Here is a 20,374-nt window from a genome sequence, read left to right as displayed (position 1 = left end):
CACGCAACTGGTAAGTATCAGAGCCTGGATTTGAAGCAGACAGGAAGACTCTAGAGCCCAGGCTCTCACCTAATCAAGAAAATTTTCTGTATCATAACTTAGTGTTAAAAAACATTTTTCCTGCTACTTTTTAAAATATCAGGTAAGTATTCAAAGTAGATTTATGTAAACAACACACACAGCAAAACTGTAATACTATCTTTATTTTCTCAAAAAAATTGTTTTACATGCCCATTTTGTACCAGGGAAAAGATTTTTATGTTCCTTCAAAATGAGGGATTTTGCTGGGCAACTGTTAAAATTACTTTGATGATTCCAGTCGTGCATCGCATAGAGATTTATGACAAGTATGTAATCTGTTTGTCACCCAACTTGGATGATTTCCAAATGTTTCCTTTTAGTAGTTCTTGATTTTGTTTAGATTTTTTTTCAATGGCCAAATAGTCAAACATTGTCTGAACCACGTTTGCTCCCATCAGGGAAAACCAACGTGTTGAAAGATGGCTTTGGTTATTTAAAGTCCTACTACATTCACTTGCAACTTTGAAAAGCATTCATGCTTTAGTGGACTGGATTTTTAAAAGGAGAAGAAGAAAAAATAAAACCAAGTTTGAGGCTCAAGTCCCTCCTTTGCTATTTGCTGCATTTTTTCTACTCTTTGCGGGCAAAAGCACGCTGAACAGATCAAATCAAACTGTCCGAAAAAGGCTGTCTGCATCCCTCATGTCTAAAAGAGAAGGATTTCGTTCCCTCTCCTTCACACATCAAAGAAGGCACTCGGGGAGGAAATAAACCATAATTAAGCATGAGCGACCAAGCAGACAGACCCCTTCCTCTGCCTTCCCCATCCCCGCCCCCCACGCCCTGGCAACAGTCCTGGGCGCGAGCTAGGGCCGGCCACCGCAGCAGCTGCATGGAGCGCGCGTCCACGCCTGCGCCCGCCGCCAAAATCTGGGCGGCGGCGGGGCCGTCCCCGGGGGCGCGCTCGTTCGGGAGCGCGCTCATGCAGCGGTTTTCTTCTCCCACAATCCAGAGGCTGCGGCGCGGGAGGGGCGGAGAGTCGGCGGAAGGATATGGGCGCGGAGGGAGAAGCGCGCTCCCTTTGACGGAGGGTTCACGGCACTGGTTGGGCGGCGTGGAGCGGGGTGTGATGCGGCCCTGCGGTTCTGAGGCCGTTACTCCGGCTCCTCCAGAGAGGGCGGTGGAGGAGGCTGGAGCGCGGTGGTGATTTTGTGCCAGGGCTTCCCAGAGGCGCGCTGAAAAGGCTACGGGGCTGAGGAAACTGGGGGGTTAGGGACACACATTCAAGCCCCCACCCCCCGGGAGGGGAAGGGGGCTGGAAGCGAGGCTTGAGGTCGGCGGAGGGATGGTGTCTGTTCGGGGGGAAGGGGCGAGCCCTGCCTGTCGTTGGTGAGGGGCTGCGGGCAGGCGAGGCTCCGCGGGTCGTAGCGGCTCCATGCCCACTGGTGGGTGGAACGTGTTGAGCGGGACGCGGAGGTCGAGCCTGGTGGCCGCTCGGAACCCTCAACATACTATCTAACGTGGTGTTTCATTTAGCCCACGTTGGGATTAATTCATTGCGGGCAGCTTCGCTGGTCTGGCTCCTCCAGGAGCTAGGCAACCTTGACGGGCTTTTTGTCTTGCTGCTCCAGCCCCCTTTCCCTTCCTCCTCCTCCAGATGCCTTTTCTCTGCCCCTCCTCGCCCGGTACAGACATTTCCAGCGCAAGCTGCCGCTCGTGGCTGCTGTCGAAGCCGCTTCTCGGGATTTCGGCTTGTTCCCCTCTGGGGTGTTTTTTGAGGAGGAAGAGTTTTTCTCCCCTCCACGATGGGATTTTCTTCCTGTGCCAAAATGGACTTTCACTGATTTCTACTTACTTCTTCAACGTTTAGTGATCAATTCCCTAGGCGTATTTTTGTGGTAGTTCCCTTTTTCAAATACATTATCTGTAAAATGGAGAACGAAATTTTTACTCCCCTCCTGGAGCAGTTTATGACCAGCCCCTTGGTCACTTGGGTAAGTAGGGTGTTATTTATTGTATCTTTTGCTGCATTATTTGTGGCTGCAGAGAAGGGAGATGGGCGTTCGTGTCCTGACGATCATTCCGTTCTAGGTTAAAACGTTTGGACCTCTGGCTGCAGGAAATGGGACCAACCTGGATGAATATGTGGCTTTGGTTGATGGGGTATTCTTGAACCAGGTCATGCTCCAAATGTAAGTGTTCTTTTCTTTCCTAGGGTAACTTGTTTTCTTTGAAAAAGGGCATACTGTAAACTTAGAGATTTTATGTTTTAAGCTCCTAATTGCTTTGGCCAGAAGAATTCAGGTGGTTTAAGAATTGGACCTTGAAAGGAGTGATAATCTTACCTGCCCAGCCCATTTATCACAGTCTAGTAATTACGCCTATTAAAATTGTGAAACTTTAATTTTTCATTCTGCAAACCGTATATTGTCACTTACTGTCTTTAAGTGTTGAAATCCAAATCACGTTGTGTCCTCTAATTGGTAAATAGAGAAAAGAGAATATGGGAATAGTTTCCTAAGGGGGAATAAAGCCTTTACTGTGAAGTTATGTGTATTAGATGCAGAAATGTCTTATTAACCCTTGTATCTAAAAATAAGTGGCTGAGATTTTGAAACTGGTGAAGTAATAACAGATTTCAAAAAAAAGAATTTCAAATAACAGTTCTGATTGGTGAGAACTGTTGCTGTGGCAAGTAATTTAAATGGGTACAGTAACTCAAGTCTGATTAGATTATTATGTGAATTGTTAGATTAATATTGGGGGGATCATTTTAAAGTATTTTTAAAGCTAGTTTTGAAATGCGGGTAACTGACATCTTGATGACAACTAGATAATGATTTTAGTAGGCAAATCTTTGTCTTTTATGTTTATGATACTTGGGTTTGTATTCAGTAGAGAAGTACTTTTAAGATGGGAGTTGAATATCCAAATTGTATTGGTAGATTAGTGAAATAAAAACCATTTTTATCATTATAGGTATTGTAGCATTCAAGCTAAGTACATCAGTGTAGGCTTTCTAAGTACATCAGCATAGGTTATCAAACTCTGAATGTTATTGTTGTGTTCAAAATAATGTGTATTTAGCCTAATCTGTCTTGAATAGAATCTGATTACAAGCGTAGTTTGGAACCTTCAGTTTCAAAGCATTCTTAACCTTTTATGTATGTGGGAGTTTACTGCATTATTAATAAATAATTGTTACTAAGGAATAAGTCCACTGTGAATAATCACATGAAGTGTCATTTCTGTATTTTGTAGGAAATTATGTTTCTTTTTAGATTTTTTAAATAAAAGAAGAGGTAGAAGTCAAAATCATAAATGTTCCAGTGTAACTTCTCAGTCTGTGTGCCCAGAGATATTGGTAGTCTGTGTGCTCAAAGAGATTTGTGTGTTGTTTTTCATGTATGTATTGATCCTACAGAGAAGCATTGTACTACTATGTTATTCCATAGGTGTTTTATTTGTATAGGCACTAAATGTGTGTATATTTTTTTCTTAAGAAAGGAAAAAGGAATGTAGACAATTATTTCCATGGACAGTAAATATATTTTTGGCAGCTCTGCCAGTGGAACTATTTTTTTATCTTTGAAATATCTCACTATTTCATAAGCAAAAGGGTAGAATAATTAAATTGACTTCTATTTTAGGGAACACACATGACAGGAAGGGTAGCCATTACAGTAGATACTCAGAACTTGTTCCCTCTCTTGTTTTTAGATGGAGAATTTTGAATTTGTATGCTGAACCCTAAAAAAAATAGGTGTATTTACAAAATAGGAAAATACTTTAGTTTTCCACTTTTTTTAAATTTACTTTTTTATTTAATTATTTTTAAAGTAGGTTTCATGCCCAACGTGGGGCTTAAACTCATGACCCTGAGATTAAGAGTTTCATCCTCTACTGAGTGAGCCAGCCAGACACCTTTAGATTTCCACTTCAATGTTTTTTATTTGAATGATTCTTTTTCCAAAAAATATTTAGATTTTTTTGAGCCCTGAATAGTTAGCCAAGGTTCTAAAAACAGACACTTGTTTCCACTTTGAGTGGAATTGAGTGCAACTTTATATTTAAAAATATATATGTATATTTTGAAAGTAATGGTGTTTCAAAATAGTGGTTGCCAGGTTGTTTTTGGGGGGGGGGGTGCGGGGAGAGGACTAGCTCCATTCCAAACCTCAAATCTACTTCTGTTTTCAGTTCCACCTCTCAGTTTCTTTAAAAGTTTTTTCAGTGTCCTAATTCTGTTCTGAATGACCTATATAAATTAAAGGGAAAGAAAATTAGAAAGAAAGGAAGAAGTAGGCTTTAGCTTTTTAAAAAATAATTTGCTTAAATAAGATAAATGTATTTTAATTAATTATTTACCTAATAGGGCAACAAAATATGCATTGTTTTTAAAGCTGTATTTTGCTAACTTTAAAATCATTAAGATTTCTGTTAAGTACTTTATTCGAGTTAATGTTTGATTTAATGTACTGTATTAAATTATCAGTTGAACTGTACCCAGTAAGTTAACCTAAAAGGTAGCCTTAGTCTAAGTCATCTCTAGATTAAATTTGTTTACAGAATTTGTGAGTGAGAACCCTTTCTAAAATGAAACTATTTTTCTTCATGTTTGTTTTGCTTGGAGTTTGTTGAGCTTCTTGGATCTGTGGGTGTGCAGTTCTTAACAAATTCAGAAAATTTTTGGCTGTTTTTTATTTTTAGAAATAAATATTTGTATTAGAATATATAAGTGTGTGTGTGTGTGTGTGTGTGTGTGTGTATTCTTGCCCCCACTTCCCCTTTTGGAAGTCCCAATTACATGTAAATCAGGCTATTTGATGTTCACTGATGTTGTGTTCATGTTTTTTCAGTCTTCTGTGTTTCATTTTGGATAATTTTGCTATGTCTTCAACTTCATTAATCTTTTCTTCTGTAATGTTTAATTTGCTGTTAATTCCATCCAGCTTCTTTTTCATTTCAGACATTATGATTCTATTCTAGAAATAGAGTTCTTTTTGTATCTCACATGTGTATAGCTTTCATGCTTTGTCTTTTCTCTAGCCACTTGAATATATAGAGTACAGTTATAACTGGATTAATATTTCTACAAATTCTATCTGTATCATTTCTGGATTGGTTTTGATCGATTTTTCTCCTCATAAAGGATTGCATTTCTTTGCTTTTGCATGCCTGGTAATTTTTGATTGGATGATAGACATTTGGAATTTTACCTTGTGGGGTGCTGGATATTTTTGTTTTTCATTACATATTCTTGAACTTTCTTCTGGGATACATTAAATTACTTGGAAACAGTTTGATCTCTCAGGTCCTGCTTTTAAGTTTTATCAGGCAGTACTACTTTGTTACTCTATTGGCAAAACCCTTCTGAGTACCCTCGATGGTAGGAACAGGAGCTATTTCTGGACCTGTGTGAGCTCTGGGTGGTATTCCCTCTTATCCGTACCCACCCCCTGACCCCCCACTGTTCTTGGGTAGTTTCCTCACATGTATATGCTAATAAGTACTCAGCTGAAGACTTGAGGGATACCTTCTGCAGATCTCTGGGTTTTTCTGTGAACTTTTCTACTCTTATGTACTCTACCTTGTATATGACAGTCACCTTGTTGTCTCTAGATTAAGTTCTGTCTCCTCAATTCAGGGAGGTAATTGCTCTGTCGGGGTTCCCCATCCCTGTTCTATGGTCTAGGAACCCTTTCAAGGTATTAAGTTGGGGCAATGGTAGGACTCATCTTGTATGTTTCCCATCTATCAGGGATCTATTGTCCTTTGCTTTTTCATGTCCATTGCCTTGAAAAACACAATATATTTTGTCCTTCTTTTTCTAGTTTTTTCAAGCAGGGGAGTAATTTGGTTCCTGACATTCCATCTTGGCCAAAGTGGAAATCTGTTTATATACTTATAATTACACTTTTGGCCTGGCAGCCTTGCTATTCCTGCTTTCAGTTTGACATAGAATTTTGTTATAGAAAGCTTATGGTATATATATTTTTTTCATCTACAGTCTTTATTAAAAGTGAGAATATTAGTGACTTTGGATTTGCCATTTTGGACTTTGTTTACATTTTCTTCATGCCTGTTTACCAACTCTGCCTTATAATTTTGGAGTCTGTTCACTGACTTGGGATTCGCTGCATTCAGAGATAAATCCTGGATTTCACTGAGTAGTTCCTTGAATCAAAGAATCTCTGTAAGAGCTTGTGACATGGCATCAGTCTTGTTTAACTAATGGGGAAGGGGAAGCTCTTTAGAGATCAGGAATGATGGGCCAGCTCTTCTGTATGCTGCAGGGCATTTTTGAATTTCAGCCAAATGAAATCTTTATTTCTCACTTCTGGTTACCACATATAGGGTTTGGTTACACTAGAAATAATCATTTTCTTGTTTGAGATGTCATGCAGTTCCATAACCCATTTTGCATATTACTTGCTATGAAATTTTGAGGAATTTATGACATGGTTGTGAATTTCATAATTCTAAAGTTTAAAAGTATGCTATTTATATTACCTAAGCAGTTGAAGATATGTATAAGGGTTTTAAGTATGGAGAAAATTATTAATGGTGTCAGAAAAATGATTCAGCCCCATTAGATAATGATAGAGATCTATACTTGAAATACCTGACAGTTACTATATACTTGTTCTGGCTTTTCTTTTTTTAGAATCTTGAACTTGAAGGAACTTTAGGAGTCCTCTACTATGAAAATCATTTTTAATTTAAAATTAATTTTTTAATTATGTCATTTAATTATGACACGTGGTCATGCAGATTCTCCTTAAGTATTTCCTGAGAAGCACTTTCATAAAATATACCTAGCAGAAGTCATTTATCTAATAGAGGAAGTTGACTGAGAAGTGTTTCTTAGTTCTTTGAGTGTTTAAGATTCGAAAGTATGGAGAGGTCGATTGGGGACGATGAAATAGATAAAGGGTATCAAGAAAGAGTACACTTACATTGATGAGCACTGAATAATGTATAGGGTTGTTGAATCATTATACTGTATACCAGAAACTAATAAGTATGTTAATTATACTTCAATTAAAAAAAAAGAAAAATAAGATTCAAAAGTAGGTTGTGCTAACTTTATAATGACCCTAAAGTGACTTATAAAATACATGAGTTTCAGGGCACCTAGGTGACTCGGTTAAGTCTCCGACTTTGGCTCAGGTCATGATCTTGCAGTTCGTGGGTTCGAGCCCCACGTCAGGCTGTGTGCTGACAGCTCATAGACTGGAGCCTGCTTTGGCTTCTGTGTCTCTCTCTCTCTATCTGCTCCTCCCCTGCTCACACTCTTGTCCCTCTCTCTCAAAAAATGAATAAATATCTTAAAATATATATATGGGTTTCTTACCAAGTATGGCATTGACTCTGAATTTTGGTGTGATCATCTCAGGTTTTCTCATTGGGCCTCATAGTTTTTGTTTAGTTTTGTTTTTGTTTGTTGCTTTTTTAAAAACACACTTATGATACAGTCATAGTTGCTGTCTTATTACTAAGTTTTGTGATTTACCTCCCAAATTTTTCTTAGATGTGTCCCTGACTTTTGGATTAATGTGGGAGCCCTGACTGGTCTTACTTTTGGGCTTGCCCCTCTTCAAGTTGTCTTCTCAATCTGTGATCACACGTACTTATATAGGACTCTTGTCTGATAGCATTTATCTCATTGTATTGCAGTTTTTGGTATGTTTGACTCCACTAACCTGTGAATTTCTTGAAACCATCTACTATCTCTTTCATCTTTATTTCTAGCATATGCTTAACATACAGTAGGTACTTGATATACTACTGTTGAATAAATGAATAAAAGCAAGGTTATGTGGTAAAGTAGGATGAATTTGGGCTTTGAGTCAGACAAGGTTTAATTCTCACTATGCTACATACTAGTTTATGACCTAAACAATTTACTTAAATTTCCAAATCTCAGTTCCTACATCTGTGAGATGAAAGATAGTGTTTCCTTCCTGGAGTAGACTTAATCTCTAATAATGTACAGATAGTATCTATTTTCTGTTTTGTTGACCACTGTATTCCCAGTGCTGGTTGCTGTCATTAGTATTGTCGTGTAGTAGGCCAAACCTGCTTTTTTATGTTTCTTCAAACAAATGATCATTCACAGCTTAGTTTTATATAATTCCTATTGGTATCACATCTATGTAGATATAAAATCTTTAGAAAGTTACGTCTCAATTTCTTCATTTATAAACAGGATAAAAAGAATCACAGAGTTATGAGAATCAAATAGGATAATTTGTGTACAATGCTTGGCATATAGCAAGATTCAGGTATTGTTAGCTATTGATCTTTGCTTTATTCCTATTATCATAATAATCATTTTTCCCTACACTGCCCTTTCCCTTTTTTTTGCCTAGCAAATTTTAACTCATTCTTTAATACCCTCTGAAGTCCCTTGGCAGAGTTAATTGCTCTCTCCCCTATCATCTAATATCTATCTTTACCAAATTGTTAAAAGTGCTGCAGCAACTAGATAGTTAGCATTTAGAGGCTAGAAGTTTTTGTTATGTATCACCAGTACCTAGCATAGATTTGGTATAAGTTTTCATTAAATGTTAAGGAATAAATGAAACATTTTATAATTTTATTAATTTAAAAAATTTTGAAAACTCTAGTATTGTAGAATTTAATTTGCTTTACTTTTTAGTTTGTCTTCTATTTCTCCTTTTGTTCTTTCTCTGTTCCATTATTTAATTACCTTTATTGAATATTTTCCCCACCTATGTTATGTCTTGCTTGAGTTGACTTTGTAAGAACAAGTCATAGTCCATGCTTTTGAATGGTATTAGAATATACAGTGACTTCAGTTTGGTTTCCGATAATGTTACTGATCATGTCCAAATATTGGGATTTTTGTCCACAGCCTTGTATTGGACTGATGTCTTTAAGAGCAGTCCATAGTCATTGTCTGATTTGCTGTATGAGCCATATCTAGTTAAGCTACAAAAAGCGATGAGAACCTAGAGAACAGAAACTAGTTGCTATATATGGGAGTATTTTTAAATTTTTAAACTGAAAATTTTTTCTGTAATGTGTATTAATATGGGAAACTCAAAAAGGAACAATTCTTATTTTTATTTTTTAAAATTTATTTATTCAAAAAAATTTTTTTAGGGGTGCCTGGGTGGCTTAGTCGGTTAAGCATCTGACTTCAGCTCAGGTCATGATCTCACGGTTTGTGGGTTCGAGCCCCATGTCAGGCTCTGTGCTGACAGCTCTGAGCCTGGAGTCTGCTTTGGATTCTGTGTCCCCCTCTCTCCCTGCTCTTTCCCCACTCATGCTCTGTCTTTGTCTCTCTCTCAAAAAATAAATAAACATTAAAAAAATATATAAAATTTTTTTAGTTTATTTATTTTTTGAGAGAGAGAGCAGGGGAAGGGAAGGAGAGAGAGAGAGAGAGAGAGAGAATCCTAAGCAGCCTCTGCACTGTCAGCACAGAGCCCAATGTGAGGCTCGAACTCAAGAAACATGAGACCATGACCTGAGCTGAAGTCAAGAGTCAAATGCTTAACCGACTGAGCCACTCAGGCACTCCACTTATTTATTTTTTTAAGTAATGTCTCCACCCAACATGGGGCTTGAACTCATGATGCCAAGATTAAGAATCTCATGCTCAACTGACTGAGCTAGCCAGGTGCCCACAGGAAACATCAGTTCTTAACTATACTCTTTCAGAACAGCAGTTGACCTTCTTTTAGGATTTGTGACATAGATTGGTACCACTATAGGCAGAAATTTTCAATATTTAAAAATAATTGAGATTTAATTGATATTAAAAGATACCTAATATTCAATTTTGTAATCACTAAGCTAGCTACTTTTAGAAAGGTGGTGTGGTATAGAGGAAGAAACTGCCTTGAGAGTTATGTTTAATTCCTGGATCAGGCTGGTTGGTGGAGCAGTCAAAACACACACATTTGTTGACTAGTATACTTGGGTGTGGTTTGTGGCACCCCTGAACATTTTCAATACCAACATCAAAGATCACACCATCATAAATACAATAATATTGAATCAAAAGTTTGAAATATTGCAAGAATTACTAAAATGTGGCACAGGGACACAAAGTAAGCAAATGCTATTGGAAAAAAAATGGCAAAATGGCACCAACAGACTTGATTAACCGTCATAAACCTTCAATTTGTGAAAAACATAATTATCTACAACGTGCAGTAAAGTGAAACACAATAAGATGTGGTATGTCTGTATTCTCTTTCTTCATGATTTTATTCCTATTCTATCTTAGCTCTATTTTGCTAGTTCAATAATTAATAAAACTAGGTTGATGAAACTCATCAAGTTTATTCTGACATTTGTGAGACTCAGGGCAAGTATTCATTTACCACGATAGGCCTAAATATTTAAAGGTTATAAACCAGACTAAGAAATTTTTGACTATGTTCTGATCTTTTATCATGAAAAGTAGGTATACCTGAAAAATATACCTTCATGATGACTTGAAAGATTCAAATTTAGAATTTATGGAATTTAGAATTCAAAAACTCAGTTTCTTATCAGAGTGTAGTGGAGCTCAACCTCCTCCCCACATCCCTAGCTCTGTCTAGCCCCACAGAGAGGTCTCATGTGCATACCTGTGGGCATCCTGTAGGCATGCCTAAGACCCATGCTCTTCCAAACAGCTCTCCTTGACCCAGTGATACATACATCTGTATAGTCCATCCTCAGGACAGACCTAGGAAAGAGTCCTGTGCAGGCCCTGTAATTGGGTTAGAGGTATTTGGGCAAGAATTTCCAGAGTTCTAGGTAACTGCAGTGTCATCTATGTATGGGTATATCCTCTTGCTTCCATGGGTTGCTTGCTCAGTGGTGAGGGGCATGGCCTGAGGAGGGCCAGAGTGGCACTCAAGGCTGAGATCTGTTTTGTCAGGATCTAAAATACAGTACTCAGTGAATTAGAAGGCTGAAGAGATAGTTTCCTTAAAGGTCAGTTTATTCAGTGAGTAGTTCCCGAGCACTCACTATATGATAAACTATCTGCTAGATACTGGGGATATGATGCTGAATAAGATACGGTCTTTCCTCACTAGTAAGGAGAACAACATGTAGATAAATTGCAGTGTGATACATGTGCTATATGGTAGAATTATGTTCTTGAAATAATGTTGGCACAAAGAGAGATGTGATTATTCACTTAGAAGAGGGAGAATTTGAACTAGGACATGAAAGTTGAATAGGACCAATTCGGTAAATACGAATCATAAACAGTTGGAGTAGGAGGCAAATGGCATAAAAAGAGGCATGAAGATATGACTAAAAATAGTAGACTCAAATAACTATAGGTTGTATTGTACAGCTGAAGCAGAGATTGTATGCTTCTTGCACATAGGAGATGAGTTTGAAGAGGTGGGGATTGGGAGACTGTCCTTAGATACCGTGTTAAGAAGGTTGGATTTTTTTCCTGTGGAGATATGTGTTACTTCACATTCTTTTTGGAGAAATAGGGCTACCAAGGGCTGTGTGTGTGTGTGTGTATACAGAGATTTATTTTAAGGAATTGGCTCATGAGATTGTGGAGGTTTAGCTAGTTTAAAAGCTGATGGGGCAGGCTGGCGGGCTGGTAGGCGGGTTGGAAACTCAGGGAAGAATTGCATTGAGTTCAAAGGGAGCTTTCTACAAGGAGGTCAGCCTTTGTTCCAGTAACACCTTCAAATGACTGGATGAGGTCCACTCACACGGAGGGTAATCTGCTTTACTCAAAGTCCATTGATTTATGTGTTAATCATATTGAAAGAAACATCCAGAACAATATTTGACCAAATACTGGGCACTGTGGTCCACCCAAGTTGATACATAAAATTAACCATCATAACTAGTGTTTCTTAAGCTAGGTCCACAGATATTCTTGGGGGGGTCTGTGGTAATTTAGGAAATTTAATTTTGTGTTTTAATTTCATTAATTCAAATTTTTTTCAAGAGGTAATAAAAACAAGAAATTCTTTTGCAGTGATAATTCACAATTGATTTTTTTTTCATAGAATAAGACTAGTTTCTTAAGTCACTTTCTCATACAGGGTCCATGGACTCTTAGGATATATATCGATAGGATAATGCTCAGAGATTCTTGATAATTTTGTTTTTTAAAAAGGTGTCACTACTGTACTCCAGCTTGAAAAACAGTAATATAGGCTATTGAAATCATGAAAGGAATTGAAACAGATAGCATTTGCATTTTAGAAGGATTAAATTTGGTGCTTATGGAGGCAAGAATAGAGATAGTAACAGCATTTATGTAGAAGTGATATAGAAGAGAGACAGTATGAAAGTGATGGGACTTGGTTACTGATTTGATACAAAGAATGAGAAAGGCATGAGTCTGGGATGACTGCCACACTTTTTACTTGGGTAAAGAGCAGATGGTAGTGCCCTTAGTAAAGTAAGACATTACAAGAGGATGAAAATTTGAGGGGAGGGGAAGTATAGAAAATAAGTACTGAGTTTATTTTGGAGGGTCTCGTGAACAATGAGAAGTATCTTGTGGGCGGATAGATATACATAGGTCTGGTGGTGCTCAGGGAAAAGGTCTAGAATAGAGATAGAGATATCAGAATCTAAGGACATGGGTGTCAGAAAAAATACAGAAGGGAACTGATGATAGATCCTAGGAAACCGTAACATTAAAAGGCTGGAAGTTTGAGGAAAAGTAGGAAAATTCACAAGACTCCTGGGAGGAGATCACAAAGGGAGTCCGTTAAAGGTGAATTGTCTTGCATAAAGATGTATTGTCATGTGAGGTTGATGGCTTATTTGAGATTTGGAAACCACAGATTTATAGTGGAGCCAATCAGTGTGGTTGAATAACTTACCCAATAATGCTTAGCTGCTCAGAAACTAACAAAAAGATCTGTAGAGTTTTCTCAGATTTGGGAATCTATAATGTAGATGTAGGGTTGGCTATCCAGGTGAATAGTTGAAATTAATAGAGTGTGAGCATTAAAGTGAAGGAGGAAAGCAAGTGTCATCAGGAGGAGGCTGATAGATTAGAGAGGTTGCAACAGGATGAAAGATGAGTAGGATTAGGAGAAGGTGAGAAGAGATGGAATAGGGGATTTTCAGAGTTTGAGATTTTGAAAGTTGCAATTCTGAATGGTGATTTAGGGCCAGGGTTAGACCATGCTAATGGGTGGATAAAATAGAATATAGTGAAAATAACTAAAGTTGAGAAGGAATTTATTTCCTTTTTTTTTTTTAAATATATAAGGTTAATGGTCTTTTGATTACCACTAGAGGTAGAAATGAGTATTTTGAATTAAAGTGGAAAGCTGGGAAATAAATAGCTAATTATAACAGTGTTATAATTAAAGAAAAATTTAACAGTAAGGAAGGAAGAAGACTGGCAATTGTAATTTTTATATTAACATGCTCTTTGTGGGCTAGTATCCAAAATCTGTAAAGACCTCACCAAACTCCACACCCGAAAAACAAATGATCCAGTGAAGAAATGGGCAGAAAACATGAATAGACACTTCTCTAAAGAAGACATCCCGATGGCCAACAGGCACATGAAAAGATGCTCAATGTTGCTCCTCGTCAGGGAAATACAAATCAAAACCACACTCAGATATCACTTCATGCCATTCAGAGTGGCTAAATGAACAAATCAGGAGACTGTAGATGCGGGAGAGGATGTGGAAAAACGGGAACCCTCTTTCACTGTTGGTGGGAATGCAAACTGGTGCAGCCGCTCTGGAAAACAGTGTGGAGGTTCCTCAAAAAATTAAAAGTAGACCTACCCTATGACCCAGCAATGCACTGCTAGGAATTTACCCAAGAGATACAGGAGTGCTGATGCATAGGGGCACTTGTACCCCAATGTTCATAGCAGCATTCTCAACAATAGCCAAATTATGGAAAGAGCCTAAATGTCCATCAACTGATGAATGGATAAAGAAATTATGGTTTATATACACAATGGAATACTACGTGGCAATGAGAAAGAATGAAATATGGCCTTTTGTAGCAACGTGGATGGAGCTGGAGAGTGTTATGCTAAGTGAAATAAGTCATACAGAGAAAGACAGCTACCATATGTTTTCACTCTTATGTGGATCCTGAGAAACTTAACAGAAGTCCATGTGGGAGGGGAAGAAAAAAAAAAAAAAAAGAGGTTAGAGAGGGAGAGAGCCAAAGCATAAGAGACTGTTAAAAACTGAGAACAAACTGAGGGTTGATGGGGGGGGGGGGGGGTGGGAGGGAGGGGAGGGTGGGTGATGGGTATTGAGGAGGGCACCTTTTGGGATGAGCACTGGGTGTTGTATGGAAACCAATTTGACAATAAATTTCATATTAAAAAAAAACCATGCTTTTTGTATTACACAGGAAATTTTGTGGGCTATCTTAATAGTTTTTCAGGAAATTTTACAAAATGGTGTGTTCTTAATGTAATTTACTTTCATAGTGAAGGTGAGAAAAAAATGGTAAACTCCGTAATATCATTGACGAAGTGATTATTTCCTTTCAGAGCACCACGGAAGATAGTTTAGTTTTAGGTGATGGGTCCTAGTCCTTGCTTAAGACCTGGATTACTACAGAATTGTGGAGGGGTACCTGGGTGGCTCAGTCTTTTGAGCATCTTTCTGTCAACACAGAGCCTGCTTGGGATTCTCTCTCTCCCTGTCTCTCTGCCCCTCCCCCACCAGCTTGAGTGTGTTCTCTCTCTCAAAATAAATAAATAAACATTAAAAACAAAACAAAACAAAACTACAGAATTGGGAAGGATGAGAAGTTGTGGGGAAAGACCACTGGAGGCAGTACTCCAATTCTGTTTTGCCAAGACTGGTTAAAAAAAGGTAAACCACAGTAAATTCTCAGTTAACTTGAATGTTGAAGGAAATTGGAGTGTTGAGTTTTCTCATAATTGAAGGTTATTTTAATTTTTTTCCAACTCCACATTTTAAATCTTTGCAAGTGAATTAAACTGTATTTCCATCTTTGTAAATAGGATATGTACAAGTATTGATTCAGAATCTTGTAGTACCTCATTTGTTTTCAACTTAAGTCTTTGTGTTAAGTATTGAATGTATATAATTAAGATGAATCTATAATGAATGGTGAATGATCCCAAGTATGTATTTGGAAACAAATCTCTTGTTATTAGCTTGTTTGTTTTTCTTTTTTAATTTGTATGTATTTTGTATGTTTGCTTTTTGTTATTTATTTGTTTATTTGTTTTTTGTTTTTTGTTGGTTTTTTTTTTCTTGAGTGAAATGGAGTGTGTATGATAGCGTGGGTAGATTAGGGAGCCCTGCTGTTTAGAAATCAGTTATAAGTCAGGTTTGGTCTCTAGAGAGAGGATGGATAATCAGGGAAGTCAAGGGGAGGAAGTTAGATTTAATTTAAACCTTGAAGAATGATTGGACTTGGGTAGCCATAGATGAGGAGAGGAGGGTATTTTATTTTATTTTATTTTTTTTATTTTTTTTTTATTTTTTTTATTTTTTTATTTTTTAATATATGAAATTTACTGTCAAATTGGTTTCCATACAACACCCAGTGCTCATCCCAAAAGGTGCCCTCCTCAATACCCATCACCCACCCTGCCCTCCCTCCCACCCTGCCCTCCCTCGCACCCCCCATCAACCCTCAGTTTGTTCTCAGTTTTTAACAGTCTCTTATGCTTTGGCTCTCTCCCACTCTAACCTCTTTTTTTTTTTTTTTTTTCCTTCCCCTCCCCCATGGGTTTCTGTTTTGTTTCTCAGGATCCACATAAGAGTGAAACCATATGGTATCTGTCTTTCTCTGTATGACTTATTTCACTTAGCATCACACTCTCCAGTTCCATCCATGTTGCTACAAAAGGCCATATTTCATTTTTTCTCATTGCCACGTAGTATTCCATTGTGTATATAAACCACAATTTCTTTATCCATTCATCAGTTGATGGACATTTAGGCTCTTTCCATAATTTGGCTATTGTTGAGAGTGCCGCCATAAACATTGGGGTACAGGTGCCCCTATGCATCAGTACTGAGAGGAGGGTATTTTAAGCTAGGGAATCAGCATGAGGAAAAATCATATTTATGATTTGGGAGGTGGTAAGGAGATGAGCCTTGGTAGAGGATTCATCCAAGTTGGGAAATAGAATATAAAGTTCCATAAGTAGAGTAGGCCAGATTATGGGAAACTTAAAAAATAACTATTATAATTTAAACTGCACATGGCAGGCATTGGAGAACCATTTAAAATTACTTATTAGGGAATTAAAATACAAGGAAAATGACTTTAGCATTAGTTTGTAGAAAAGATTAGGTATGGGCTTTATTTGTTCATTCAATGTTTATTAAGCATATACTACGTATACCATTGCAGGTATTGAGACTACATGAGCAAATCAATGAAACTTACGTTGTATTAGTGCTTGGAACAAAGGTGGAGAATAGGCAGGAACAAGTAAGGAAGATAGATGGGTAGTGATGGATGTCATCTGTGCTTATGGTGGTGAGGTCCTAGTCAGTGTGGGCTGTGTGAGTGGAGAAGAGGAGCACATTCAAGAACTTGCAAAAGAATTGATGGAATTCTAGATATAGTGTGTGAAAGGGAAGAATGAAGGATGATATGTCAAGATTAAAGCTGAGCAGACAGACTTAAACTTATGTATTTCTTGAGAAAAGGATGTTAAGTTTGGATACTTAATTATGCATGAAAAAATAAGGACATTTAGTTTATTTTTCTAGACTTGCAACTGGAAACATTTAAATGTGTAATATAGTAATGTGTTTTGACAATGATGCTTAATTTTATATGAGAAACATTTTATACTCTTCATATTTTCATTACTGTAAGTATATATTTCATTTTCATATTTAGTAAAATAGTTCTGAGGATGTGTTATTATAATTCTTCTGGTCTGTCAGAATGCTTTAAAGTCTGCATTTATACGATATAATTTCTCTAGGATATTTAACAATTGCCTGAAGATTAAGTTGCATTTTAACTACTCAGTTGTTAGAATTTAGCCATCTTTGTGTTACACTTCTGTTAATTACAAGGATTCAGAGTTTCTGTCTATGCTTATAGAAAGAACTCAGACCAGTGTTTCAGAGTTTGGACAGTGCTGTTCTCAGTAAATTTTTTTGTTATCTGAGAGTATTCATATAATTATTTTGTTTTATACTTTATTCTGAAGACATAGCGTGTTACTGAGTTATTTATTCTGGAAGGGAATTTTGGTCTTTGCATAGTTATCCAGAGCTTTTGTTTTTATTTTTATTTTAATTCTCCAACACATAGATTAAGTCCAATATTTGTTGAGTATTGTACATTTTTCTTTTAAATATCCCATTATCTATCAACTTTGCATTCTCAGCTGCTTTCAAAATATTCTAAAATCCTAGGTCATTCTTCTGTTTTCTAAATTTAGGTTTTTTTAATGTTTATTTGTTTTTGAGACAGAGAGAGAGCGTGAGCAGGGAAGGGGCAGAGAGAGAGGGAGACACAGAAGCAGAAGCAGGCTCCAGGCTCTGAGCTGTCAGCACAGAGCCTGACGCGGGGCTCGAACTCACGAACTGTGAGATCATGACCTGAGCCGAAGTCAGATGCTTAACTGACAGAGCCACCCAGGCACCCCTCTAAATTTAATTTTATTAAATTGGAGGTCCCTAAAACAGTTTATTTCTCTTGAGCCATTTGTAGACCCTGCTACAAATTCCTTTAACTTGTTTGTTAATAATTCCATACTTCCCTGCTTGTGTACCTCTCCTCTAACTTGGTTTCCAGCATATCATGTTGTTTCCAGTGCAATACTTGGTTTGTATGTGTGGCATTTTTTCTCTATTTTACTATTTTTTTTTCTTGTATTTCTTCTTTCATTTCTGTCTTTAGCAGTGCCTTTTTTTGAATGTTTATTTATCTTTGAGAGAGAGACAGAGTGTGAGTGGGGGAGGGGCAGAGAGTGAGGGAAACACAAAATCTGAAACAGGCTCCAGGCTCTGAGTTGTCAGCACAGAGCCCGACACGAAGCTCGAACTCACGAACTGTGTGTGAGAGAGATCATGACCTGAGCCGAAGTCGGATGCTAAACCAACTGAGCCACCCAGGTGCCCTAGCAGTGCCTTTTGAATGAGTATCTTCCTTTATGTTTTTATTAAAAAAAATTTTTTTTTAAGTTTTATTTATTTTGAGAGAGTAAGTGAGCAGGGGAGGAACAGAGAGAGAAGGAGAGAGAGAAAATCCTAAACAGACTCTGTGCTGTTAGCACAGAGCCGGATGCAGGGCTTGAATTCATGAACCATGAGACCATGACCTGAGCCAAAACCAAGAGTTGGACGCTCAAGCGACTGAGCTACCCAGATGCCCCATCTTATTTTTCTTTTAATTGGCAGGCTTATTATGGAGGAGGTTTGTGATCCCTTTGGGAGTACTTTTATGGTACACTGAAAAGGGCAAATTAAACCAATATTGTGGTACTTTTATTCTGCTCTTAATAGAATTCTTATTCTTAGACTAATTCTGTATGGGAACTTTTTTTAATATTAGAGGAATTGACGGCAAAAGGATTTTCTTACTGAATTTTACAATTTCTTATTTGAGGTAAATTTCTATGACCGTATATTTTAGTTTGTTAATAAGCGATTGTACTTTGGAAAATACTTTTTAAAGTTTTTTTTTTTTTTTTTTTTAACTTTAGAGAGCTTTCTTGCTTCTCAAAATAACCATGATACCTGTCACTGGTAATTAATTAAGGGCACTATTGAAATTACCTTGGAGAGTTTTTGGACTTCAGGTTAAGAATTCTTTCTCTATTGAATTGATAGTATGTGAGTGAAAGCTGTACTAGTTAAGTCTGTCACTGATCAAGGAAAATATCTAATTATGTATCAGCTCAGTTTGAGATTTCTTGAGTTTCTAGAACTGTCTGGATTTGGAGCAAATACTACCCCAAAATACTGATGAAAACAAATTTAAACAAACCTCTCTGACCTATGATAAGGTTTAAAGACAGTGGGTGGAGGTTCTATCACAGATGAGTGATGCTCATTGGTGCTATAAACTTTATTTTAGTTACTGGCTATGTGGTTGACCACCATATAAATGAAGGTTCTGTTACTTGATGAAGGTACTGATTAGCCATAATACTAAGTCCTCAGGCCTCCATACCAAGAACAGTAATTGATTTACTTAATACAGTGGATCTCAGAGTGAGACCAACAGACCCCTGCCAGTCTGCCAGGTCAAAATTAGTTTTATAATAATATTAAGATGTAATTTGCCTTTGGGGTCTATGTTGGAAAAGCACAGGTGGGTAAAACTGTTGACACCTTAGCTTGAATCAAGGAGTGGTACCAAATTGTACTCTGATAGTCATCGTATTCTTCACACTGTTGCGTTCCTAGAGTTTAAAAGAAATCACGTTTCACTTAAAAATGTTCTTGGTGAGGGGCACCTGGGTGGCTCAGTTGGTTGTGTCTGGCTCTCGATTTTGGCTCAGGTTGTGATCTCACAGATCCTGAGTTCGAGCCCCAAGTCAGCTCTGTGCTGACAGTGTGGAGCCTGCTTGGGATTCTCTGTCTCCCTCTCTCTCTGCTCCTCCCCTGCTCACAGTCTCTCTCTCTCTCTCTCTCCCCCCAAAAAAATAAATATTAAAAAAAATGTTCTTGGTGAAGCAGTAAAAGTTAGTTTATTGAGTCTTGACCCTTGAGTACATTTCTTTTTAATATTCTGTAGGACAAAATGAAAAGTATGCATAAAACACTTCTGTTGCATAATAAAATGTGATGATTATCTCAAGGAAAAGCACTTACAATTTTTTTGAGTTGCAAGCTGAACAAGTCTCTGTTTTGTGGAACACTTTTGATGTGAAAAAATGACAGACAAACTGGTTATTCAGGTTTGAGTATTCGGCAGACATTTTTTTCAAAAATGAACAAAGTGGGCCGGCCATTTCAAGAAAAACAAATGATTTTGTTGTCAGTGATAAAATTTGAATTACAGAAAACACAAACTTGGTAGCTTCTCAATAAAGACAGTTCTGATGATAATATAGGTGATATTATTCAATGTGAATTTTTATATTGAATAATAATGTGCATGTTTGGAAAATACATATAACTCAATGAATAAATATTTTCAAAATGATAATTCATGATAAGAAATCATGCATATGTTAGGGGTGCCTGAGTGGCTTAGTGGACTAAGTGACCAACTCTTGATTTTGGCTCAGGTCATGATCTCATGGTTTGTGAGTTCGAGCCCCATGTCAGGCTCTGTGGTGACTGACTCTCTCTCTCTCTCTCTTTCTTTCTCTCTCTCTCTTTCTTTCTCTCTCTCTCTCTCTCTCAAAATAAATAAATAAACATTAAAAAAAAAGAAATCATGCATA

At 37.4% G+C, this 20,374-nt stretch overlaps 1 protein-coding gene across 7 annotated transcripts in view; it reads left to right on the top strand.

The window, feature by feature from the left end:
- The first annotated feature begins 1,118 nt into the window (after positions 1-1,118).
- Positions 1,119-20,374, top strand: part of CCDC88A (coiled-coil domain containing 88A) — a 139,136-nt gene continuing 119,880 nt past the window's right edge. For 6 of the 7 annotated variants that reach the window (XM_019425061.2, XM_019424998.2, XM_019424929.2 and 3 more), the window contains exons 1-2: positions 1,119-2,015; positions 2,113-2,213. In XM_019425061.2, coding sequence (XP_019280606.1) covers positions 1,953-2,015; positions 2,113-2,213 — 164 coding nt within the window. In that variant the 5' untranslated portion in view covers positions 1,119-1,952. The remainder of the gene's footprint in view (positions 2,016-2,112; positions 2,214-20,374) is intronic. The other variant, XM_019424617.2, reaches the window with a different exon arrangement.

The sequence above is a fragment of the Panthera pardus genome, unplaced genomic scaffold (assembly GCF_024362965.1).
Source record: "Panthera pardus isolate Hobbes unplaced genomic scaffold, ASM2436296v1 HiC_scaffold_25, whole genome shotgun sequence".
NCBI classification, from domain to species: Eukaryota; Metazoa; Chordata; class Mammalia; order Carnivora; family Felidae; genus Panthera; species Panthera pardus.
The sequence above is the reverse complement of the archived record's forward strand: the minus strand, read 5'-3'. Positions and strand labels throughout refer to the sequence as shown.